The 22,217-nt window shown below is 30.4% G+C and overlaps 3 protein-coding genes across 3 annotated transcripts; 2 read left to right on the top strand and 1 right to left on the bottom strand.

Moving 5' to 3' along the window:
• Positions 1-14,265: 14,265 nt before the first annotated feature.
• Positions 14,266-15,281, bottom strand: LOC107940952 (uncharacterized). The gene is made up of 2 exons (XM_016874417.2): positions 14,738-15,281; positions 14,266-14,634 (listed from the first exon to the last, which is right to left on the bottom strand). The coding sequence occupies exons 1-2, from the start codon at positions 14,877-14,879 to the stop codon at positions 14,390-14,392; spliced, it is 387 nt and encodes a 128-aa protein (XP_016729906.1). The 5' UTR covers positions 14,880-15,281; the 3' UTR covers positions 14,266-14,389.
• A 2,236-nt stretch (positions 15,282-17,517) lies between these two features.
• LOC107940956 (SPX domain-containing protein 2) lies at positions 17,518-18,738 on the top strand. Its single transcript, XM_016874419.2, has 3 exons — positions 17,518-17,850; positions 17,996-18,119; positions 18,321-18,738. Exons 1-3 carry the CDS (start codon positions 17,596-17,598, stop codon positions 18,494-18,496), a joined length of 555 nt encoding a protein of 184 aa, XP_016729908.1. The 5' UTR covers positions 17,518-17,595; the 3' UTR covers positions 18,497-18,738.
• Positions 18,739-19,073: 335 nt separating this feature from the next.
• LOC121229346 (embryo-specific protein ATS3B) lies at positions 19,074-20,757 on the top strand. Its single transcript, XM_041113430.1, has 3 exons — positions 19,074-19,793; positions 20,099-20,206; positions 20,332-20,757. The coding sequence occupies exons 1-3, from the start codon at positions 19,668-19,670 to the stop codon at positions 20,593-20,595; spliced, it is 498 nt and encodes a 165-aa protein (XP_040969364.1). The 5' UTR covers positions 19,074-19,667; the 3' UTR covers positions 20,596-20,757.
• The last annotated feature ends 1,460 nt before the right edge of the window (positions 20,758-22,217 follow it).

Genomic DNA, 22,217 nt, shown 5'->3' with positions numbered 1-22,217 from the left:
CAAAAACGTCATTTGAACTCTTTTATCATTGTTTATTTAAAAAGATGATTAATATTTTCTCCTTCTTTAGAAATACCGGTCTACCTCTACGAAGTCAGGTAAATGAATCGTTGACCCTAATGGTCCAGATAATCTTTCTTGGGATATCCAGAATTAACAAGTAGATATTTCCTACATGTCATAATATAACAAAAATTAATTCAAGAATTTTTTTATAAAAATTATCAATTAAAGAACTTATACTTTATTATTTTAAAAAATCACATATAATATAAAATATCTAACCATTTGGTGGGTGCGGAAATTTGTATTTGGATCTCGAATGCATCAAGAAATATTCTAGTGTCATGTGTCGATCCTTCCCATCCAAGCCATGACAAAGGGTGAAACACATATTAAAATCACATACTGCCATACATTTTTGAGTCGGAATACCTTTTCTTCCAATATAGGAACTTGTTCATTTGGTGGAAAATAGCGCAATATGAGTACCATCAATTGCACCTATGCAATCCTGAAACAAATAATGATATTAGTCTCGTGCATATTTTTAGTCGACCAAAATATTAAAAAAATAAAATAAAATTAAATTTTAACCTTAAAATGCGGCATATATCTGAAATCATTACGTATGTTGTTCGTGTATTGAGCTAAAAAGGATCTTCGGGTGCAATTAGATCAGTGGCCATCCTTGAAACTTTTCTCAAGCACAATTGGCAAAGTGTCGACTTATTGTGATCCAGACCTTTGAAATCTTTCTCGACATTGGGAAACTTTTGCACTGGTGCCCAAGATGTATAAAAAAATTCCTAAACATTTCAGTAGAAGATATGTTTCTTGAAGTTTGCAAGTTGTATCTTGTCTCCAAAACTCTCAACAAACTTGTGAATACATTTTAGACATCCTAAAATTAATCATTACAACGTGATTCGTGACCGTCAAGGACCTCTCGATCCATGTCTCACCTGTCTGTTTTGAATCCATGCATGGTTGCTTCAATATATACTTCTCGTAATATAATTGTACAAAAGAAGATGCACAACAAATATTCGGTTAAAACATTCCATGCGTTGTAATATCTCTTTCTTTTCCTTATCATCGTCACTTTTCATCACCGTGGTAATTCTCAACTATACTCATCACCTGTGAATAAATTTTATATCCAAAATCATATATTAATAACTATTGATAAAACTAATTTAGTATAAATAAGTAGAGCATAATTCAATATCCCAAAACCAAACATAAACAACTATTAATAAAAGTAGATTACACATAAATAAGGTAGAACATAAATTCAATATTCAAAAACTAACATAAACAACATTGATAAAACTAGATTACACATAAATAAGTAGAACATAAGTTCAATATCCAAAAACCAACATAAATAACTATTGATAAAACTAGTTTAGCATTTTTGTTTAGTCAAATAATAGACATCTCCTAACCCTAGAAGAGTTAGAAAATTTTCAACTTTCTCCATTCCGTCTTAACCACAAAGTCTAATCTTGGATTAATTGATAAAAACTATTCGTTTGTCCTTATTGACATAATCTAAGTGCGAAAAAGTATAGCGGACTAGCTCTGGACTTCTTCCGACATGCCTGTCAAGCACTTTGATGCTTCTGGAATACCATATGATCCATAACAGGAGCAACTAGATGTGGCTTGACTATATTGTCAGTGCATGCATATTTTTCTATTTGACTGGCATCTTACAGCCCTCCAATTTGCTTTGAGGATTTTTCTTCCAGTTTAAATTGGAACTTGATATTCAGGGTTTTTTTCTTTTTACCTTTCCATCATTTGAAATCATTTGAAGTGACTCATAATGTGAAATCATTTCTCACATTTTCTTCTTCATTCTCTTCAGGTATTTCATGTTAACTCCTCAAAAAAATCACTACGGAGTGTACCAGAGAAGGTGCCCATGCTTTATCACCTGTTGCAACTATCCCCATTAACTTTGGTCCAACTTCCCTTCGAATTCAGGATCAATGCCGATGTTCTAAAATTTTGAGCTTCAGGCACAACCTACATATAAATGATAGTTATACAGTAATTATCAATAATCTCATAAATAAGATAAAAACAAAAATATTCGGATATTAATGTACTTTAGCCTACTCTCCCACCATCATCCCGGTGCATCAACAGTTCTTTTTATAGATTCCACCCTAGACCGTATCTTCGCCTTTAAGTTTCTTCCAAGCTTTCCATTCTTTTTTTAGAGCATCCCACTTATTTTTAAGTTGTTTTGTGAAAAACCTTGCCCGCTTCTTTCTCAAAGTTGGTCATTATTTTCAACCATCCATCTTTTGTGAAATGAGTACCAGGCCTATTGCCTTTCAAAACTCTTTAATACAATATCCAAAATATTTCTGTCAATCTCTTATCCCACATTGTTTTCACTTTTTCACCACTAACTTTCAACCGGAATACTCACTATGGTATACGACAGATCGTTTAGCCAGTAAGCAATTAAGAAAATCAAATGTGACATAAGTATATTTTCTACATGTGTATCAAATCAAGAAATATCTTAAGAAATTAGCACAGCATATCCAAGCAATATACCAGATCATAAACATCATCTGATCTATAAATGTTACAGCTAAAAAAATAAACTATAAGATATGTGTATTGAGAAGTAATCTCCAATACAAACTAAAACAATAGGAGAGCAGGAGAAGTAGAGGCAATTACCTTGTTGATGACCAGGAAAGCAGAGGCAACGGAAATTGTTCTTTTTAGCTTCCAACACTTAAAAGAAAAAAAAAAGTAAAGAGAGATAAACAAAAAAGAAAATAGAAAATTTATGAAACTATAAATTATGAGTTTCATAAAATAAAAATCCAAATCTGTAGAAATGAAATGGCAAATTACAATAATTGGAGTCTTATTTTCTAATAAGAACTACGTACGCTATTAATATAAAAGGTGCTATATCTATTAAAAGGTCCTGTATCTAAAACATAAATAACATGCAGAATTGGATTTAGGGAATAAGCAGCTTTTTTTAGGACAAAAAACAAGTTGAATTCTGCATTAATTAAACTCTGTGTCTTGGGTAAAAGGAAAAAGAGAGATTGTAAGAATATTCCAACCTAACATTTCACTGACTCATGTTTCAACAATCACTTTTCTTCTTAAGCACAATAATAAATATATTTTCTATATTGTTAGCAACATCTTTAATAAACTTGCCACATCCTTGTTAGCATAAATGAATTTCTGACTAAATTCAATTGCACTCCTATTTCAACAATAAACTATCCTTTCAACTTAAATAAGATGTCAATATATACACAAAATTAAATGGCTTATTGAATTACAACCACATATTCCTCTAAATACTCGTGTAAAGTGATCGACATAATAGCAAAGATTTTCTAGTCCCTTTAATTGTACTAACAAGTAACTTTGCTGACACCTGCTCATCTAGGAAGTTCCTCTCCATACAGGGGATCTAAGCAAGCTAGTTGGTTCATACAGAATGTTGGAAACCACATCTCGGTTTTGTGCAAATTTTGCTCTGTTATGGCCATTTGAGGATTACAAAGGATAGATTTTCACCTTTCTTTTTTGCTTTATATTTGTGTTTAATAATAGGAAAGATAAAGATGGGAGCTTTTTAGACTTCAAATAATTTAAAAATAATATTCTTGCAGGGATATCAAGACTAAACTATGGCCAGCTAGTCAAAAATCATGAAATTGCCAACACCACTGCTCATTGTCAAACAAACAGATCAAACGTATTTGAATTCCACAATGGTTAAGAATATACCTTTTTCCTCGTGTTCATAAAGTGCAAAACAAAAAAGAGCACCTAAATAATAGTGTACATTAGTTGACTTGTAAAATGAAGTTTTCCTTTGTTATTTTTAGTGCCATCATAACACTTACAAAAGCATATCTTAGACGCAGAGCACTAAAAATTACACATCTAACCATTCCAAAACCACAGTTCAACATTTAGGAGGTTATATTTGTATGCAGTCTAATCTCATGTCTCATTATAAACGCTTTTATGGTCATTACTGCTATATGACGACACTGATAAAAGTTGGTAAGTGACAAGAATTAGCAGTAATACAAAGCAAACAACCTAATGTGAACCATTTACTAGCAATTTACTTAGGTTAATTCCATCCTTACTTAGCTTAATCTTACAACATTTACTAGCAAATTCAAGGTCTAAGCAGATTTGGTTAAAAGCATTTTATCAATTTACTTTTAAGTTACATTAGCATTGAACCTGACAAGTAAGACCTCCGATTTAGGTTAACTCAATACTCCCCTTAATCCATACAATTACCATGATTTCAACCATTAATACGAAGATATACAATTAACAATTAAATACGAGGGCATAACTGTTTCATATTAAAAATAATATCGAAAGCAAAGCAAAACAAAAACTTCAGACCACATTCGTCAATCAACCCTACACTGCACCCTCGTCCTCCCCTTTTCTATTCAAAAAAGTGCCAAGGCAGTGACTTGTCGAGTAGCCAATAATAAAACAGAGCACAACAAAAAAATAGCCAACGTACTAGAGAAGAGTTCCAGTACCATACCAAGACCATAACAGCTGCAAAAGAAACTCGGGCTCTCAATCAGAAATGAAAAGGATGAAGCTGCTGAGCAAGGGAGCGAAGGCAAAGAAAGGTTTACAGAAAAGAAAATATGCATATCCCTTCGAGAAAGAACAAACGGAATGGGAAATCCAACAAGTTAGGTGGAATAATAAAAATAGTATCACGCCCAATTTATTAAAAGGTGCCGAATCAAAAATCACAAATACCAAAACAAACTTAAAAATGAAATCATACAGCTGGGTGCCTGCGTGTTAGAAAACAAAAATATGTGGTAAATGAAATCACCAGGAAAATCGTGCCCTCAGACCCCAGCAGTGCAGAAAATAAAAACAAAAGCAATAATGAACAATTAGAAATAAAGACAGAAAAGAAAAAAGATAAACTCACCGAATGGAGAAGAGAAGAAAACAAAGACAGACCAGACCAAAATGGTGAAAGCAAAAGAGAAAAGCTGAAAGAATAGTGAAAAAATTAGAAGTATATTTCATAATTATTTCATAAATCAAAACAACATCAGAAATAAAACTAAAGCATAATGAAATAATTAGAAAAAGAAGAAAAGAAAAAGAATAGAGTACTAGTGGAAAGAGAAGATACAGAGAAACAATTTCAGACCCAACTACCTGGAGGAGATCAGGTTAAAGAGGGTAAATATCAACCCAATATGAACTCAGGCTTGAAAGCTAAAATAAATACTTTTCATCCTTAGAACAAAAGGCCTTAACTAAGTTAAAAAGTTGGTAAACTGATGGTTGTTCATTCGTTGTTTTCAGATAAAAGCATTTTTGGGAAAAAAGCTATCCCAAACACAATTAAGAACAAGGGCTTAATGAACTTAAGGCCTTGCTTCATGGTATGTAAAAGTCACTCTATAAATAATGTGATTGGTGGTCTTACTGGTGAAATGAGGATAATTGAAAAGCCATGAAAAAACTAAAAATATATGGTGGAAAAATTGATTAAGAAAATAGTGTTTGTTGGATAGCAGAAGTTTTTTTAAAACTGTGTTATTTATAATAATAAATTCTAGATTAAATTAGCACCTTTGCTTTAAGTGAGACGGTTTAGATCGTTTCTTGGCTTTCTATCAAATAATCTTTGTTGTTATCCTCTATCCTTAACGTGCATAGAGTGTAGACTCTAAACTCACAAATTGATTGCATGAAATAAAAACTTTAATTAATTTTAGGTGGAAAAATTAATTCTCTCTATAAGAAACCAAAAACTTGAGCACTCAAGAAAATATAATATATTCTCTAAATAAATTCACTATTTTCTAAAAGAATAACAACACTCAAAATCTGAATAATTGCTGTGTTTTTTAGCTCATCTTATAATTCCTATTTATAGGAAAAAGTTAGAAGAGTTTTACTTGAACAATGGGTAATTAAATAATAATATTTTAATGGAAAAATACAACTCCCTAGTTGGGAATACTAAAAGATGATGACAACCATTACTGAGACTAGGGTTTGTCATCCTTCACACAATAGGATAGGCTCTCGAACTCACCTTATGTATTAGGTATAATTATGTGTTATCTGGACTTTTAACCAACACATATAATTTACCCAACCCAATAATAACTTTTTTTCTATTTCCCAAAATATTAATTTATTAAATTAATGTACTCAATTAAAATTTTTTCTTAACCCAATTATAATTTTGTTAAGGTCATGACAACTTTATTGTATTAAAATCTATAAGGAAATATATTTAGTTTCCTTATTCAATAAAATCGTGATGATTAATTAATTTAATATTCACTTTGAACTTCAATTATTTAATTACAATCAATTAAATAATAAGTCGAATAAATTAATTTAATTCCTAAGCCATCTCATGTACTTAACGAGAAAACGAATTCACTGCTGATAGTGATATGTGTGATCTATTTCTCTTAATCATCATTTTTATTCATTTCATAGTATCCGTTCTACATGCAATTCGTTTTGGGTTATGTCGAGTTAACGGAGGGACTGATTGGGTATATATAATTAAGGCTTAAATAATTTGTAATTAAATTCTAACTCTTTATCTATTAATTACAAAATTATTTAATCATGGAGTCATTCCACGAAGGTACCATAATTGAACTCTCATTTATTATATATCATTACGAAAGGAACTTTATACATGTTTATCCAATGAACTTGTCATAAGTGTGTTACCCTCATAAGATACCTTTTATCTCTTTAGGTTAAATTCATTTTACTCAATGTGATCCTATCTCATGGTAATCATTACTAACAAATAGTGATTAAATCATTCATCATAGACAAATGACTTATGATCATGCTGCTCCATAAACCATACCCATCGGAACAGGTTACAAACATATATACTTCATCAGTCATACAGTCCAATTTCGTCATTAATTAAAAATAAATATTTACACACATTCCTATTTAATTCGTCCCTTTAATATCCCTCGCGGTCCAATATGAACAGTAAATTCAATTCGGGAATAATGGTTAGGTAATCAGTAAAAACGAATTTTAGTAAATTTCAAAGTCATACTACATACGTTGCAACATAATTTACTCATTTCATGATACATCACAACTAATGACTCTCATAAAAAATCCTAGTACACCATTACCATAATAACACCTTTACCTTAATAATTGATCAACTGGTGCTATCAATCTATCTTACTAAACCTGCGCACGGAAACAAACGACGCTGAGTATGGTTATCAGTGGTATTTCCATAATCCGAACACTTAATAATATAACACATTAAACTTAAAATCACAATAACAATTATAAGTATTCATTTATTTGTTTTATAGATAAATTTTCAATTACTTACCATATAAATTCTATACAAGTCATATAACAAACACAATAACATATTTGTTCAATTCTTTCATTTACTTACGTATAATTCTATACAATATATTCACTTTTCACACTTATTCTTAACATATCCATTTTTATTCATTTACATCAATCATCATATACTTCATATCTAATTTCATGTCAATCCAATTCAATCAATTCCAATCATTTCCATTCTCAATAGCTCAATCAATCAAATTCATCGACTTATCTTTCACTTATTACCCCTATTAACAAGACTCGGACCTTGCGGGATACACGGATCCAACAAACACACCAATATGGCACCCAGTGCCTCATCGGATAGTTCGAAGCAATATTTGACACCCAGTGTCTCATCGGCCTAGCCGAAGTAAATGGTACCCAGTACCTCATCGAATCTATCCGAAAGAATATAGTGACACCCAGTGTCTTATCGACTCGAGGTCAAAGAATCCCTGGAACACTTCCAATCCTATGGCATACCAACTATATCCGACTCAGCCCGATACTGTTAATAGGGTATTCAATTCACTTTCAATTTTTTTCAATCAATACACATTTTAATTAATCACATAAATTCATAATTCAATACAATTCAATCACTTTTCAATAACAATATCCAAATATCACAAATCTCATATTAAAATTTTCAAACAATTTAATCAATCAATTCAAATAATCAAATATATTCAATATTCAATATATATATCTATATATATACGCCAATCAATCAATATAAATTCAATAATTCATCACATACTATATCAATCCATTTCATTGCAAACACAAAATTCTTACTTCAAAACACTTAATAACATATTAAGAAATAAATTCAACAATTAAGATTAGGTTCGATTATAAAATACAAACCGTAATTTCGAGCTAACTCCCTGTAATAGCCCGATTTAGCTTAGTCGGAACAGTGGTTCGGGACCACAAATCCGACGAAAAAAAAAATGTAATGGCTTGAATTTCAAGGTGTCGGAACGGTGATTCGAGATCATTAAATTCGACAAATGGGTAGAAAAATTATTAATTTAGTAAGTATAAGTTAAATATGAAGTTAGGAAAATTTTGAATAGTGAATAGTGCACTAGAAATAAATATTAAAATAATTAGAATCGAAATGAGGTATCAAGACCTCGGGGATTTAAACTGAGCCATAAATATTTTATAAATATTTATGGAGTGTTAAAAAGTTAGTATTAAAGTTTCGTTAAGAAATTTTAAAGTTCCGATAATTAATTGAACAAAAAGGACTAAATTGTAACAAATGCAAAATTTCGGGAAATGATAAATAGCTTAAATGATAAAAGGAAGAGGGCTTAAAAGTAAATAGACCCAAGGTCTATTTGGGCTGGACGGCAGAGGCATGAAATCAGCAAGAAAGTAAGGAGAATTAAGGGCAAAATTGGAAAATTGCAAATTTTGCTTAATAAAGTTAGGACCCAAGTGGAATTATCCAGATTTCTCTTCATTTTTCTGAATTCTCATCAGCTAAAACACCATGGAAGGGCTTCTCAAGCTGGTTCTTCATATTTTTATTACAAGTAAGTTCAATTCTTGACTATTTCTTGAAATTTTTGTATTTTATGACTTTTACAACTAGGCCCACTTGTTAAATCCATTAGTTTTTGATTTATGAAAGAAGTTGAAAGTTGATATGAATATGTGCTGGAAGTATATGATGATTTAGCATGAAATTAGAGCTTAAATTGTTCATATGCTGATTTTATTGAAAGAATTGAATAGAAAGTGAATGTTTGGGACCTAATAGTAAAAGAGTTTGAAGATAGAGTTATATGTGGAAATTCTGAATTTCAATAGTTGTGTAACAACTTATAATGTCTAGTAAAGTACTAATTGAGAAAATTAGATTAATTGAGGGGTTAATTGAGAAAGGACCGAATTGTATAAACTGTGAAATTTGGGGCAAAATGGAAATCAACATTTGCACTAAAGCAGTTTTGGACAGCAGCAGTAGTGTAACTTTGAAAATCACCAAAAATTGTAGAGATTGAATTAGAGGATGAATAAAATATGAAACTAAAGCTTATTGAGTCTAGTTTCTTATAAAAGAAATGATGTGAGCAATGGAATTGTAAATCATGAGATATAATAGATTTTGTGAGACAAGGTCAGAATGAATTCGGGTTCCCCTGTTCTGACTTTGGAAAATCATTAAAAATTGTACAAAAATTATTATGAGTTATAGTTTATATGGTTAGAATCCTTAATGAGTCTATTTTTATAAGAAACAAGCTAAAACATCATCCGAATTCTGTACAATGAGATAATTAATTTTTAGTGAAGAGTGGTCGGAACTGTCAGACAGCGAAACAGGGGAAACTTTAAAGAATAAACTGTACTATTTGGCTGAACCAAAAATTATGAAAATTTTATGGTATGAAGATATGTGAGTCTAGTTTCAGGGAAAATTAACGGATAATTTGGAGCTCTGTAGCTCTAGATAAAAATAATTTAGTGACTCTGACTCGGATAAACAGCTTTGAATATACATGTTAGTGAATATTGAAATTATGGTAATGTTGTTTAAGTGTGTTATACACATTAAGGATGTGGAATGGAGAGGAGGAGGAGGAAAATTGGGAAATATATGAATGATTCGTGTATAAATGGTCATATGTTTGATTATAACTCATAAACGATGAAATATGAATGATGCTTATTTTTGTGCATTATTGGTCATGGTTTAAGCTCATGTGTGAAAATAAAGTTCATAGTATGTGTGTATGGTATATTCAGTATATGATTTGGCATGAAATAATACCATGAATGGTTTATGAATTAACACATGTTGGTAAGCCTGATATATGAATAAATGATCAAATTGAGCGGAACGCCGGATTTGAGTACTTCTGATCAAGTGACAAAGTGATAAGTGGTAGCTTAGCTACACTTATCTGATCAAGTGACAAGTGGAAATTGATAAGTAATAGCTTCGGCTATACTTATCTGATCAAGTGACAAAGTGATAAGTGGTAGCTTTAGCTACACTTATCTGATCAAGTGACAAGTGGAAAGTGATAAGTAATAGCTTCGGCTATACTATCTGACAAGTGACAAAGTGCCTATTCCTGTTGGATACGGTAAGTGTTACACTCCGTTGACTTTTCTTTCCTTTCTACCGAATTTCTGTACCCATTGACTACGAAATTAATACAATTCATAATCATTAATACATTACTAATTCATATCTTGAGTTATAGAATTCTAAATTAAGATCCGCTAATTTTTCCTGAAACTAGACTCACAAATCTTCTTACAATAAAAATTTCAGAATTTTGGTTTAGCCATTAAGTACAGTTTATTCTTTAAATTCACCCCTATTCTGCTGTCTGACAGTTTCGTCCCTTCTTCACTAAAAATTAATTATCTCATAGTACAGAACTCGGATAACATTCTCGTTGATTTATAATGAAAATAGACTCATTATAGATTCTAAACATATAACTTTAAGCCTCTAATTATTTTTATTCAATTTTGGTGATTTCCAAAGTCAGAACAGGGAACCCGAATTCATTCTGACATTGTCTCACAAATTCATTATAACTCATAATTACAATTCAATTGCTTATATCGTTTCTTCTATAAGAAACTAGACTCAATAATATTTAATTTCATATTTTATTCATCCTATAATTCAATTTCTACAATTTTTGGTGATTTTTCAAACTTAGACTACTGCTGCTGTCCAAAATAGTCTTAGTACAAAATGTTGATTACTTTAATTTCAATTTAATTCTAACTAAATTCACTTACTTTTCTATCTTAATTCATACTTTATTTCTATTCAAATTTCATCCATACTCTCATTTAAATATTAAATTTCCAGCATACTTTCCTAATTTCAAAATTTCATCAATTTAGTCCCTACAACATAAAACTTATAACTTACTTCACAATTTGATCCTATTATCAATTCTAGCTTGAAATTTACTCAATTAAACCCTTAATTCACTATTTTATTCAACATGAACTATACTTGAAAATCTATAAACTCTCAAAATATCAACTTAATTTCATCAAAGTCTTGTTCCAAAGCTTCTAAAACATCAAAATTTAAGAAGAAATGACTTAATTGACTTACCAAATTAAACTTTGAGCCTTGAAACCCAAATTTTCCTTTTCTTTTTCTTTTTCTTTCTTTCTTTCTCCCCTGTTTCTTCTCTGTTTCGTTTGCTTTCATTCTGTTTCTTATGTTTCTTTACTTATTTATATAATATAATATATAATAAAATATATAATATAATAATAATTTAATATATAATTTTAACACATAAAAAATTTCAGATTTTTATGTTTATGCCGCCTCACTTAGGATAAATGACATAATTGCCATTTTGGTCCTCTTCATTTTCTTTTATTCTACAATTCAACTTTCATCTTTTATTCAATTTAGTCATTTTCCTAATTACTCTTAATTAAACTAAATTTACTTAATTAAATTCTAATTAACCACTCAATTGACTTCGTAAATATTTTAATAAATATTTACGAATCCATTTTTCAGAAACGGAGACCCGAAAATACACTTTTTCGGTAACGGTAAAATTCGGGTCGTTACATTAAATTTTTTTATAATTTGTATTAAAATAACTTTTTAAAATTGACTCTAGTGTAATTGCTTGCGTGATTATTTCAATTCTCACATCCCCTAAAATTTGGAAGGTGTAATTGAGACATTTCAATTACACAAAATTCAGTGAAACCTACTAATTACAATAGCTAATCAAACATAAATTATTATGTAATTACAAACAATTATACTTAAATTTAATTATTAGATGAATTTACAAACACTATCTTACCTAAATTAAGGCATTTATTACAATCAAATATAATATGTTTTTGCTTGTCAAGCTTAGCAAATTTGATTTATTTTCAATTGAATATAATATTTTACTAATGTATGATTGGAATAACGATTCAAATTATTAATATATCTTTTAATTTATCTCTAAACTTCAAATTTTTAATTAATTATATAGATAATAATTTATTTGGTTCTCTAATTTTATTAAAAAAATTATTTCAGCATTTATTTAATCATTCGTCTCTTTAATCGTTAAACTTGCATTAGTTTTATCAAATCACTCTAAAATAGATAGAAAATGTTAACATTTATAACTTTACTTATATGACAAACTTGTGGGTTGCCACGTGGATGAGATATAAGCATTTAATTAATTTTTAAAATTTTTAAAATTAAAATTAAAAATAAATATATATTATAAAAAAAAATTTTAATAGTTTAAATTTAAAAAGATAATTAAATGTCAACATGTCATTTACACAACAATAATGTGTATGCCATGTAAATAAAAAATATATAAGTTTAAAGACTAAAAAATTAAATTAAAAACTAAAATAATTTTTTTATAAATTTATAGTGCAAAAATTATTATACCTATTATATTTACTTAAAGGAGAACATTACTGCCTAAGTTCGTTCGACTGTGCTACCTTAACTAATACCATCCGATAAGTTTAAATTTTAAAAATAAGTTTTAGAGTTAAAACTGAATTATTATATTAAAACTATAGAATTTATATAACCAGCTAAATCGTGACAAAAAAAAATAAAAGTAATTAAAACATATCAATTTGAAAAATAAAATCACAATACTAAAAAATGTTGAAATTTACTTTTAAACGAATTATTATTATGTGAATTTCTTTTTTATAAATTTATAATATTTGACGCAATAAAAATATCAGAATATGGTTAAATAAATTATTTAAAATAAACTTAAATTACCATGAAAAAACACGTCATAAATTAAAATATAAAATAACATAATATTAACAAGTTTGTTCATATCTTCTACAGAAATTAAAAAATCTCATTTCTTTTTACAGTTCAATTTATTTTCATTAAATAATTTTAAATTTAAAATTAAAATTTAAATAATTAATAAATCAATTTAGATTTGGAAGAATAAGGTATTAATCCATAGTGATAAAGATAGATATGGGCTGATTGGTCAAATGAGAGGGGCAAATACGGTTGGTTTTTTTTCCTTGTAAAACTGACGCTCACCAAATCCGAATAATTGACAAAGGCAGCCAGCATGGTGGCGACAGGCATGGCAATCAGTCTTTGCCAAATTAACCAATCCAAAACTTACACTATTGCTAAACACAAAAAGCTAGATGATTAACGCGGTCCGTTTAATTTTGTTTGGCCCAAATTATATCATGAGATAAAATATTGTGGGTCAAAATAAATTGAAACCACTCGTATAAGCAAACATTAAATATGGTATTGCTTTGTCAATTTGCAATTGGCTTCCTCATTTTAATCTTCTTTACCAGATTTTTTATGCTGCAAAATATCTACATTCAAAAGTGCAGATTAGGAATATGACCATATAATTAACTTACCTGTGCTGTTTATTTACCAGAATTAGGAATTAATTAATCAAAATATTTAACTTTTCATTTGCAAATTTCAAAACTAAAGGATGAGTCAAGACAAATATTAAACAGTTCATACTTTACAAAACTAAAAATATTTTATTTCCTTTACTGATAATTTCAAATATTTTTTTTTATATTTTGATAAATATAATTATATATAGCTTTGGTTTTAATTCTTATATCAATTTATTTTTGATAAATACACTTATTATGATACAATATATAAATTTAAAATGAGATTATGTTAATAATTTGTGAAAATTTAACTAAAATAAAAAATTATATATAAAAAAGTATTAAACAAATTTAATGTTCATCTGAGTTAAGTAAAAAATTATGTGTAGTTTATGATTTATATAGTGGGATAAAATTATAAAAAGTCAAAAAGGATGAAATTTACAACAGTAATATATTTTTGCCCGACATTTTCATTACTTACATTCTACAAAAGTGATTTTTTTTATATTAAAAAATGAAACATTTTTTTTTCCAAAATTTAGAAGCGAGTTAAAAATCAATAAGAACTCTCCATTCTATGGAAACGAACACGATCCCTGAGAATTCCATTATATAAAGCAATCCTGTTAGGCGGCATTTCATTTCTGCAAAATCTATCAACTTCTGCTGACCTTGCACCTGCTGCTTCCGCCATTATCTTCTTTCGTTGTTCTTTCCTATACTCTTCTCCATTCCCATTTGTTTCCTTCACATTCTCAGCGAACTGCACTTTCTTCTTCTTTTTATCCCTTTTCTTCCCCTCTGACAAAATCCACCACCCATCAATAACAAAAATATGTCATAATTAACAAAAAAAGGAGAGTGCACATATATATATATCTAAAGAGACCCCATCAGTGTATACCTGAAGAGATGCAAGGACGAAGAGTTTGCTTAGGAGGAGGCAAAGCCTTTTGCCTCGAAAAAGTAAGGAAAATCACAGTGCTGGAGACAACCATAGCAGTAGCTAACACCAGACCACTTTGTGAACATATTCCTGAAGACATAGTGGCACCACCACCCACCAAACTGTCACTAAGAAACCACCAAAGAAAGTTGCAGATAAAGCTGTACAACTATAAGGAGAGTAGATTTCACCAAAAAAAACTCTAAGTAGGTAAGACGTGTAGGGAAATTTTAAAATTTTAAAATAAGGTGGATAATTTAGTTTCTATATATAGATTGAAAAAATAAAATTGGGGGGGGGTTATTTTTGAGGGGAAAAAGAAAGTTGAAATGAAGAATGTGAGGATATTTGAGATCTTAAAGAAAGAAAGAATGAAGAAATAGGCGTGAGAATCTGGAATTCTCTGGCGTTTTTCTTATGGAGGTCGGTGTGGGATTTGGCATTTTATAAAATAAGTACACCACACGGAGAAGGCAAAATGGAAGGGAGGAGGAACTTTTGGAGGACATGGGACAACACTGTGTTCATGGACTTTTAGAACACTGAGTCAATGGTTTTTTTAAATTAAAAATATTTTATTGAGAATATCATATAATTAATTGTATTTTTAACAAAAATACATAATTTAACTCAGTAAATGAAATCATATATATCATTAATTCATCGAATTTTCTTTGTGTTGAATATTTTCACAGAACAAAAAGCATGCAAGTATCGATAATTGCTACATATGATGAAAGGCTCTGTTTCTGACAATCATTTATCATTGATATAGTGTTAGTTTAGCAACTGAGAATCTCTAGCTTGCTGAATAAACTGATTTAACTGCAAATTAAAATGCTATTTAATTAAACAAAACAAAAACAAAATAAACCAAAATTTTTGTAATTGATAGAAAAAAGAAAAGGGCATACATCTGTTTTCGTGACATAGAAACCATAAATTTTAGAAATCTATGTGATTTTTCGACAAGTCACAAATCTTTGCCCAACAAAAATCAGTATGTGGATAAAATGTAATGATGAGAGAGATCAAATGATGGAGGCACGGAAGATGGGAGAACGCACCAGTTGGGCATAGCAGCAGAGCACCATGTGTCCAAACAATCATGTGAAATCAAGACCAGGCTCGTATACTATTTTGACACTCTTACACGCGTCCCTTCATTTTTCTGCAATTCAGTCTTACTCTCTTTAGGTTAACTGGCATTTTCTCTCCGAAAACGAAATAATAAGTTTTTACTTTTCAAAAATAATTAGACTTAAAATTCCAACTCAACGGATTTTATTCGATTCTATGTAAATTGAAAATTCTTTTGGTTAAAAATAGACAATTTTCATTTATTACGACATTATCCTTTTTTCCTGAAATTCAGATTGATTTGTTTGGTTCCACGTGTTTACTGCTTGTGGAAACAACCAAATTTCAATTTGTTATACATAAAAGGACGTGAAAAATCAAAAACAACTATTTACGTTTCACAAGGTACTTGTGAATTCGCCCAATGGCGAGTAGACATTTGTCATTATGTTTTCAATTCTCTATTAAAATAAAATTGATTTTGCAAAGCAAGTAATAAATCATCATTTTCAAGTCTTTTTCAATTGGTCCTTGATTTCTTAAAGGTACTAAAATCATCATCTTCTAATAAATATATACACATTCCAATGGGGTAAAGTTGGAGTTTTGTGATTTTCTCATGCGGATTTTAATTTGAATTTATTATAGTTTAAGTCTGTGAATCTAATTTAGATTTATTTTAATTATAATATATTATTTATTATTGTACTAGTAACATAGAAATATAATTATATATCAATACCTCATCTATTTAAATATTTTTTATGAAATTTTAATTAAAAATGATTGTGTTTAAGAGTAATAAATTAATATTAAAATATTTTAACTAAACCCTACAAAAAAATATTTATAAGATTTTAAATTATTGAGAGATTACACTTCAATATTTTATAAATAATTTTCTTTTATTCATCTTCAATTTTAAGATCTTATATAATTGTAAATTAAGTCTTGATACCTTTAAATCGAAATTCTATAAAAAAATTAAAGCATTATTGAGAGAAATTTTATAAAATTGAATCATCATATTCACTTAACTTACACTAATTTAATTTAACTAACTCAAACAAACATGAATTTTATAGATATAACTTCAACCTAAGCGTGCAAAAAACCTTGGACAAAAAATTACACATAACAAATAGAATTATTGTTGCGATTCCAAGTCATGATGTTTGGGGTGAACGCCCAATGCTACTGCACCAATGGCTGAGGTTAAAAAAATTGAAAACTTGATTGTAAAGATGGCCGACCGACAATTTGTTAAACTTAATGTTAATAGTAAACCTGGTGATTTACTCTTCATGTATAAAATATTATCATATTCTATGGATGTTCCAACATGTCACAAATGGATTTATCGGTACTGTCCTTCCAAAAACTGCCAAAGAGAGAAAAAGCACATCTATTAATGCTATTGCTAAGTAGGATCTCATGGATATTTCCGATGGATTTGAGAAAGATGTGATGTAGACGTTTTATATATACAAATAATACAACGAATGAGAGGGAAAACATTTGCAGCAGCAGCATCGCAGAATATGCATATTCTGCAGTGTAGGTAGAATATTCTGGTTTTGCAATGGACAGCATCAAATAATATTCTACCTCGTAATCTTCATTGCTCCAAGCTTCCAGCCAAAGTAATGCCTTTCTAAAGACATTTTATATACAAATCCATGTATGCATGCATATCCGCTTTGGCTCTTCACCCGTCATTGGAACATTGAGTAGAGATGAAACACGGAAAAAAACATCGAGCGGAGGTAGCAAAAAGCTTGCCTGAGTGGCGAGACTTGTTTATGTCTTACAAGGCATTAAAGAGGGAAGTGAAACTGATAAACCCCATTCGTTTTAATTCAAATGGAAAGAAAAGGTCAAGATCATGGCCAACTGAAGACATGGGGTTTGCCCTGTTACTCGCCAGGGAACTGGATAAGATCAATACCTTTTACATCGACAAAGAGGAAGATTACATAATCGGATTCAAGGTATCATATTGATTCTTTCAGCCTCTCTTTCCATACAATTAAATCAAAACTTTGTTTCTTTTTTTTTTGTGCGTGTGTGTGGAATTGTGAAACAAGTACATTTTGGCTTGAAAGAAATTACTTGGTTTTGCGCGTTTCATCTCAGGAGCTGGAAATCAGGGCTGAAAACGTGAACGGTAATGAAGAAATGTTGGAATTGCAGAAAGAAATTTTGGGTTTTCATTCAGAGATGGTGATGCTGCTACATTACAGTGTCATTAACTTTGCAGGTAGATATACATATTTACATACCCTTTTTAGTCATGTTGATTGGAATTGTAAATCATAGGTAATCAGTAGCAGGGATTTTTATTCCAGAAAAGTGTAATTGAAGACAAAATGAAAATTATATATCACCATCGATTAAGAGAGCTGAAATAGTAGTAGGCAGAATTAATTGTAACCTAGAAAAATAAACATGGTTTAAACAGGGTTGATGAAGATCGTGAAGAAGCACAAGAAGCGGACGGGTGCCTATACTTCAGTTTACTCATTCTACATGCCAAGAGTTCTTCAACAGCCATTCTTCTCTACCGATTTGCTTTACAATCTTATCAAAGGATGTGAAGAAATACTTGACCGTCTCTCTCCCCCCAATCATCCCTAACGGCCAATCTCTTTCAACACAAGCAAGAAAAATTCCATATGACAGATTATAGATTCCATTTGAAGAGCATGAACCAACTGTTATGATGTAATACTATCCAATGTAAATAGGACATGGGAAACAACAGCACAGATTGAAATGCTATGGATGCTATTAAACGAACAAAGACAAGGGAAATGCCCAATGTAATATTGGTTCACCAGGGTGTCTTTTAATGACCAAATTGGTTCTATTTCTATGCAGTGACATCTGAGTAAATATTTGATAGATATGGTGAGCTTTTCTTACAAGACTAAATACTGAGAAAAAAAAAGTAAAACATGGATTTATAGGGATAAAAGATGTAGAAATTTCTGAAACCCTGTATTTTCTTGGGTAGATGAAAAGCAGAAACATGTGCACATGAATGAGATGGGAAAACATTTGTCATCCTCTCCTTTGGACCTTTGTTAATTAGTAAGCCCTTTTCAACATAGTTGGTAGATTCGGTTATTTTAAATAATTTTGTATATCTTCTTGACACAATAAAAATATAAGTATGCAGATAATGCCAAGATAATATGGGACAATGAAAAGGGGACATTAATTTGGATCAAACTTAGAACAGTACAATGTTGTGATATTTCTCTTTTGCCTTTCACCCAAAAGACTCAACTACCCTTTCTTTTTACTAGAAAGCTCGACTTGTATTTACATTCAATATTTGGTTAAAATGTGCTGTTAGTCCCTGTAATTGTATAAAATTTTAGATTTGATCCTTTTACTTTAAAAGTTAAAAATTCAATCCTCCTACTTTTTAAATTTAAAAATTTTAGTCTAATCATTATCTTAGTTGGTAGTTTCTGTCAAAATTTGTCTATTTTATATATTTAATTTATGTCATATGAGAACAACCTAGTCAATTTGCAAATTGACAAATTTTGATAGAAAATACTTATGTTTTTAATGAATGGACTGATATTTTTAAATAAAAAATTAGGAGGACTTAAAATTTAAAATTTTGAGGGTAAGGACTAAATATCAATTTTTTTCAAAGTACAGGGACTAACAGCATATTTTAATCTAAATATATAATTTTTGGTCAATCATTTAGATTATATATCCGGTGGGAGTTTGTTACCCAGATAGATGCTAGTTTTTCTCCTCTTCACAGAAAATAGCGACTTCGAAGATGATGAGAGCAGTGATCTATTTGCTCCCCTTGACTTTCATCTTCTTCACCATAGCTGATGGTAAGCGCATCCTTCCACTGCTTCAGCCTCAGCCTCTTGAATCCTTCAAGGTCAATGCAACCCAGGTATGATTATGACTCCGATTAGATTGATCTCTTCCTTCTGCTTCTCTTCCAACTCATTCCACTAATATGTAGCATTTCCCAAGTGATTAATATCCATACATGCCTTGAAAACATCTTCGATTATGAGATTGCTTTGGTGAGAGTTTCTTTGAGCAAATCTTGCTGGGAAACTTCAGTGTTACAGATTCCCCTGTTCATGAAATTTCCAGGAAGTGAATGAGGGAAAAGACAAATATAGTGTCAGTTTTTATGGGTTGTTTCATTTAACTTCTAAAACATACTGTTTTACATCGTTCCTTTGATAGAATGTGGGGAGCTGCACTTACACAGTATCAATAAGGACAAGCTGTTCTTCAACTACCTACACAAGAGATCAGATCAGTCTTGCATTTGGCGATGCTTATGGGAATCAGGTATGTTTTAATTGCCCTTATTGGACCATCACATTTCAACTATTAAATGCTTTTTCAGTGGAATCAATGAAATTGGTAAAGGGGGGGCCATTTTCTTAAAACAGAGTATTGTTTGAATTGAATAGGTGTATGCACCAAGGCTGGATGATCCATACTCGAGAACATTTGAAAGCTGTTCAACTGATACATTTCAAATAAAGGGTCCTTGCACATACCAGATTTGCTATCTTTACCTCTACAGGAGTGGATATGATGGTTGGAAGCCAGAGAGCGTGACTGTGTACGGATATTATACCAAAGCTGCCACATTTAATTACAATGTCTTTATTCCTAATGGGGTTTGGTATGGCTTTGATTTCTGTTATGGAAGGGGTTCCGCATCTGCATGAACAATGTAGCAAATTGTTGGGGGGGGGTTCAGTTTGTGAATCTTTATTCAGGGATTTGGAGAAATAAGCTTCTTGTTTTAACATTTTGGGTAATAATGAGTAATGACTTGTTTTGTCTGAGAAAAAAAGGCCGTGAAAAGATGCAGCGGTGATTGGCATTTATGTGGTGAGTGCTGAATGACATTATTGCTTCAAGTGCTTACAGCCTGTGGTGGGGGCAAAATCCCTCTTTTAAGACTAAAATGGTGATAAAATTGAGAGTGGCAAATACAATAGAAGATGATGTCTATAACTGTGCTTACATTGCATTTCATACTGAAAATACCAAGTTGATACTGAACAACGTAGGAAATTGTTTTTTTTTTTGGGGGGGGGGTGGAGGTTCAGTTTGTGAATCTAGTGTTTTTGATTTATTGGAGCTTTATTCAGGGATTTGGAGAAATAAGTTTCTTGTTTTAACATTATTGGTAGTAATGAGTAATGACTTGTTTTGTCTGAGAAAAAAAGGCCGTGAAAAGATGCAGCGGTGATTGGCATTTATGTGGAGTGCTGAATGATGATATTATTGCTTCAAGTTCTTATAGCCTGTAGTGGGGGCAAAATTCCTCTTTTAAGACTAAAATGGTGATAAAATTGAGAGTGGCAAATACAATAGGAAGTCTATACTGTGCTTACATTTCATTTCATACTGAAAATACCAAATTGATAGTGAAGTGTGACAGGGCGCACTTATTGGTATACCAACATATAAACAAATAAATTATAATTCAAAAAAAAAAATTGTTAGGCTTTACTTTAAAAAATATTACTCATAAAATACATGGTACAAATAATGATGTAAGATTTCAATATATTTTCAGCAAGTAGAAAGCATATCACTTATGAGTCAAAGATAAAAAGAATACTTATGAGATATTTCTACATTCAACTAAATTGTGCACTCAAACTCTTAATCTAATCATTACATCGCTTATTTATAAGGTTATAAAATTTCAACGGTAAGAGATAAATGAAATGATCATAGAATTTACTTAAGATAAAAATATTATGAAGATTCTTGTACTAGTGTCATGGATTGCGCAAGAGAACCCGTAATCATGACACATTTGATTGATCCATCTTGTTTACAATGAATCACATGGCTCAACACGTTGCTTGGAGAGAGTAGATGTCCATCTACAAAGCATGACAAATATGAGACGTAATCTTCGAAAATATGCAATCTTAAAGGATTTATAATCTTAGAAGATTTTATTCTGTAAATCTTAGAGATTTAATTTTATAGTTAGCTTTTAATCTTGACCATCGATGTACTTTAATTTGTACTGTTAAATTTGAGGAGGTTTAACTATAAATAGAGGCCTCTCCCCCTCATTGCAATTATTTAATTATTGAGTAATAGAATTCTTTGAAAGCATTCATTTAACTCTTGTGCTTTTGCCTTTTATTGAGTTGCTTTCAGTTTGCATTGGTGTCTTAGAGAGATTTTGTGAGAATACTCAATTTCGGGAGTTAGGCTAACTTGGGTGTACTTGAAGCAAATAAATCACTTAAGGCCGCACAGATTATGAGACTAAAGATCTAGTGCCGTGACAATAAAAGGTGGATTGTAATTTTTTTCC

Source organism: Gossypium hirsutum, chromosome A05, assembly GCF_007990345.1.
Source record: "Gossypium hirsutum isolate 1008001.06 chromosome A05, Gossypium_hirsutum_v2.1, whole genome shotgun sequence".
Lineage (NCBI taxonomy): Eukaryota > Viridiplantae > Streptophyta > Magnoliopsida > Malvales > Malvaceae > Gossypium > Gossypium hirsutum.
Note: the sequence above shows the minus strand (reverse complement) of the source record. Positions and strands in the feature narration are given on the sequence as shown.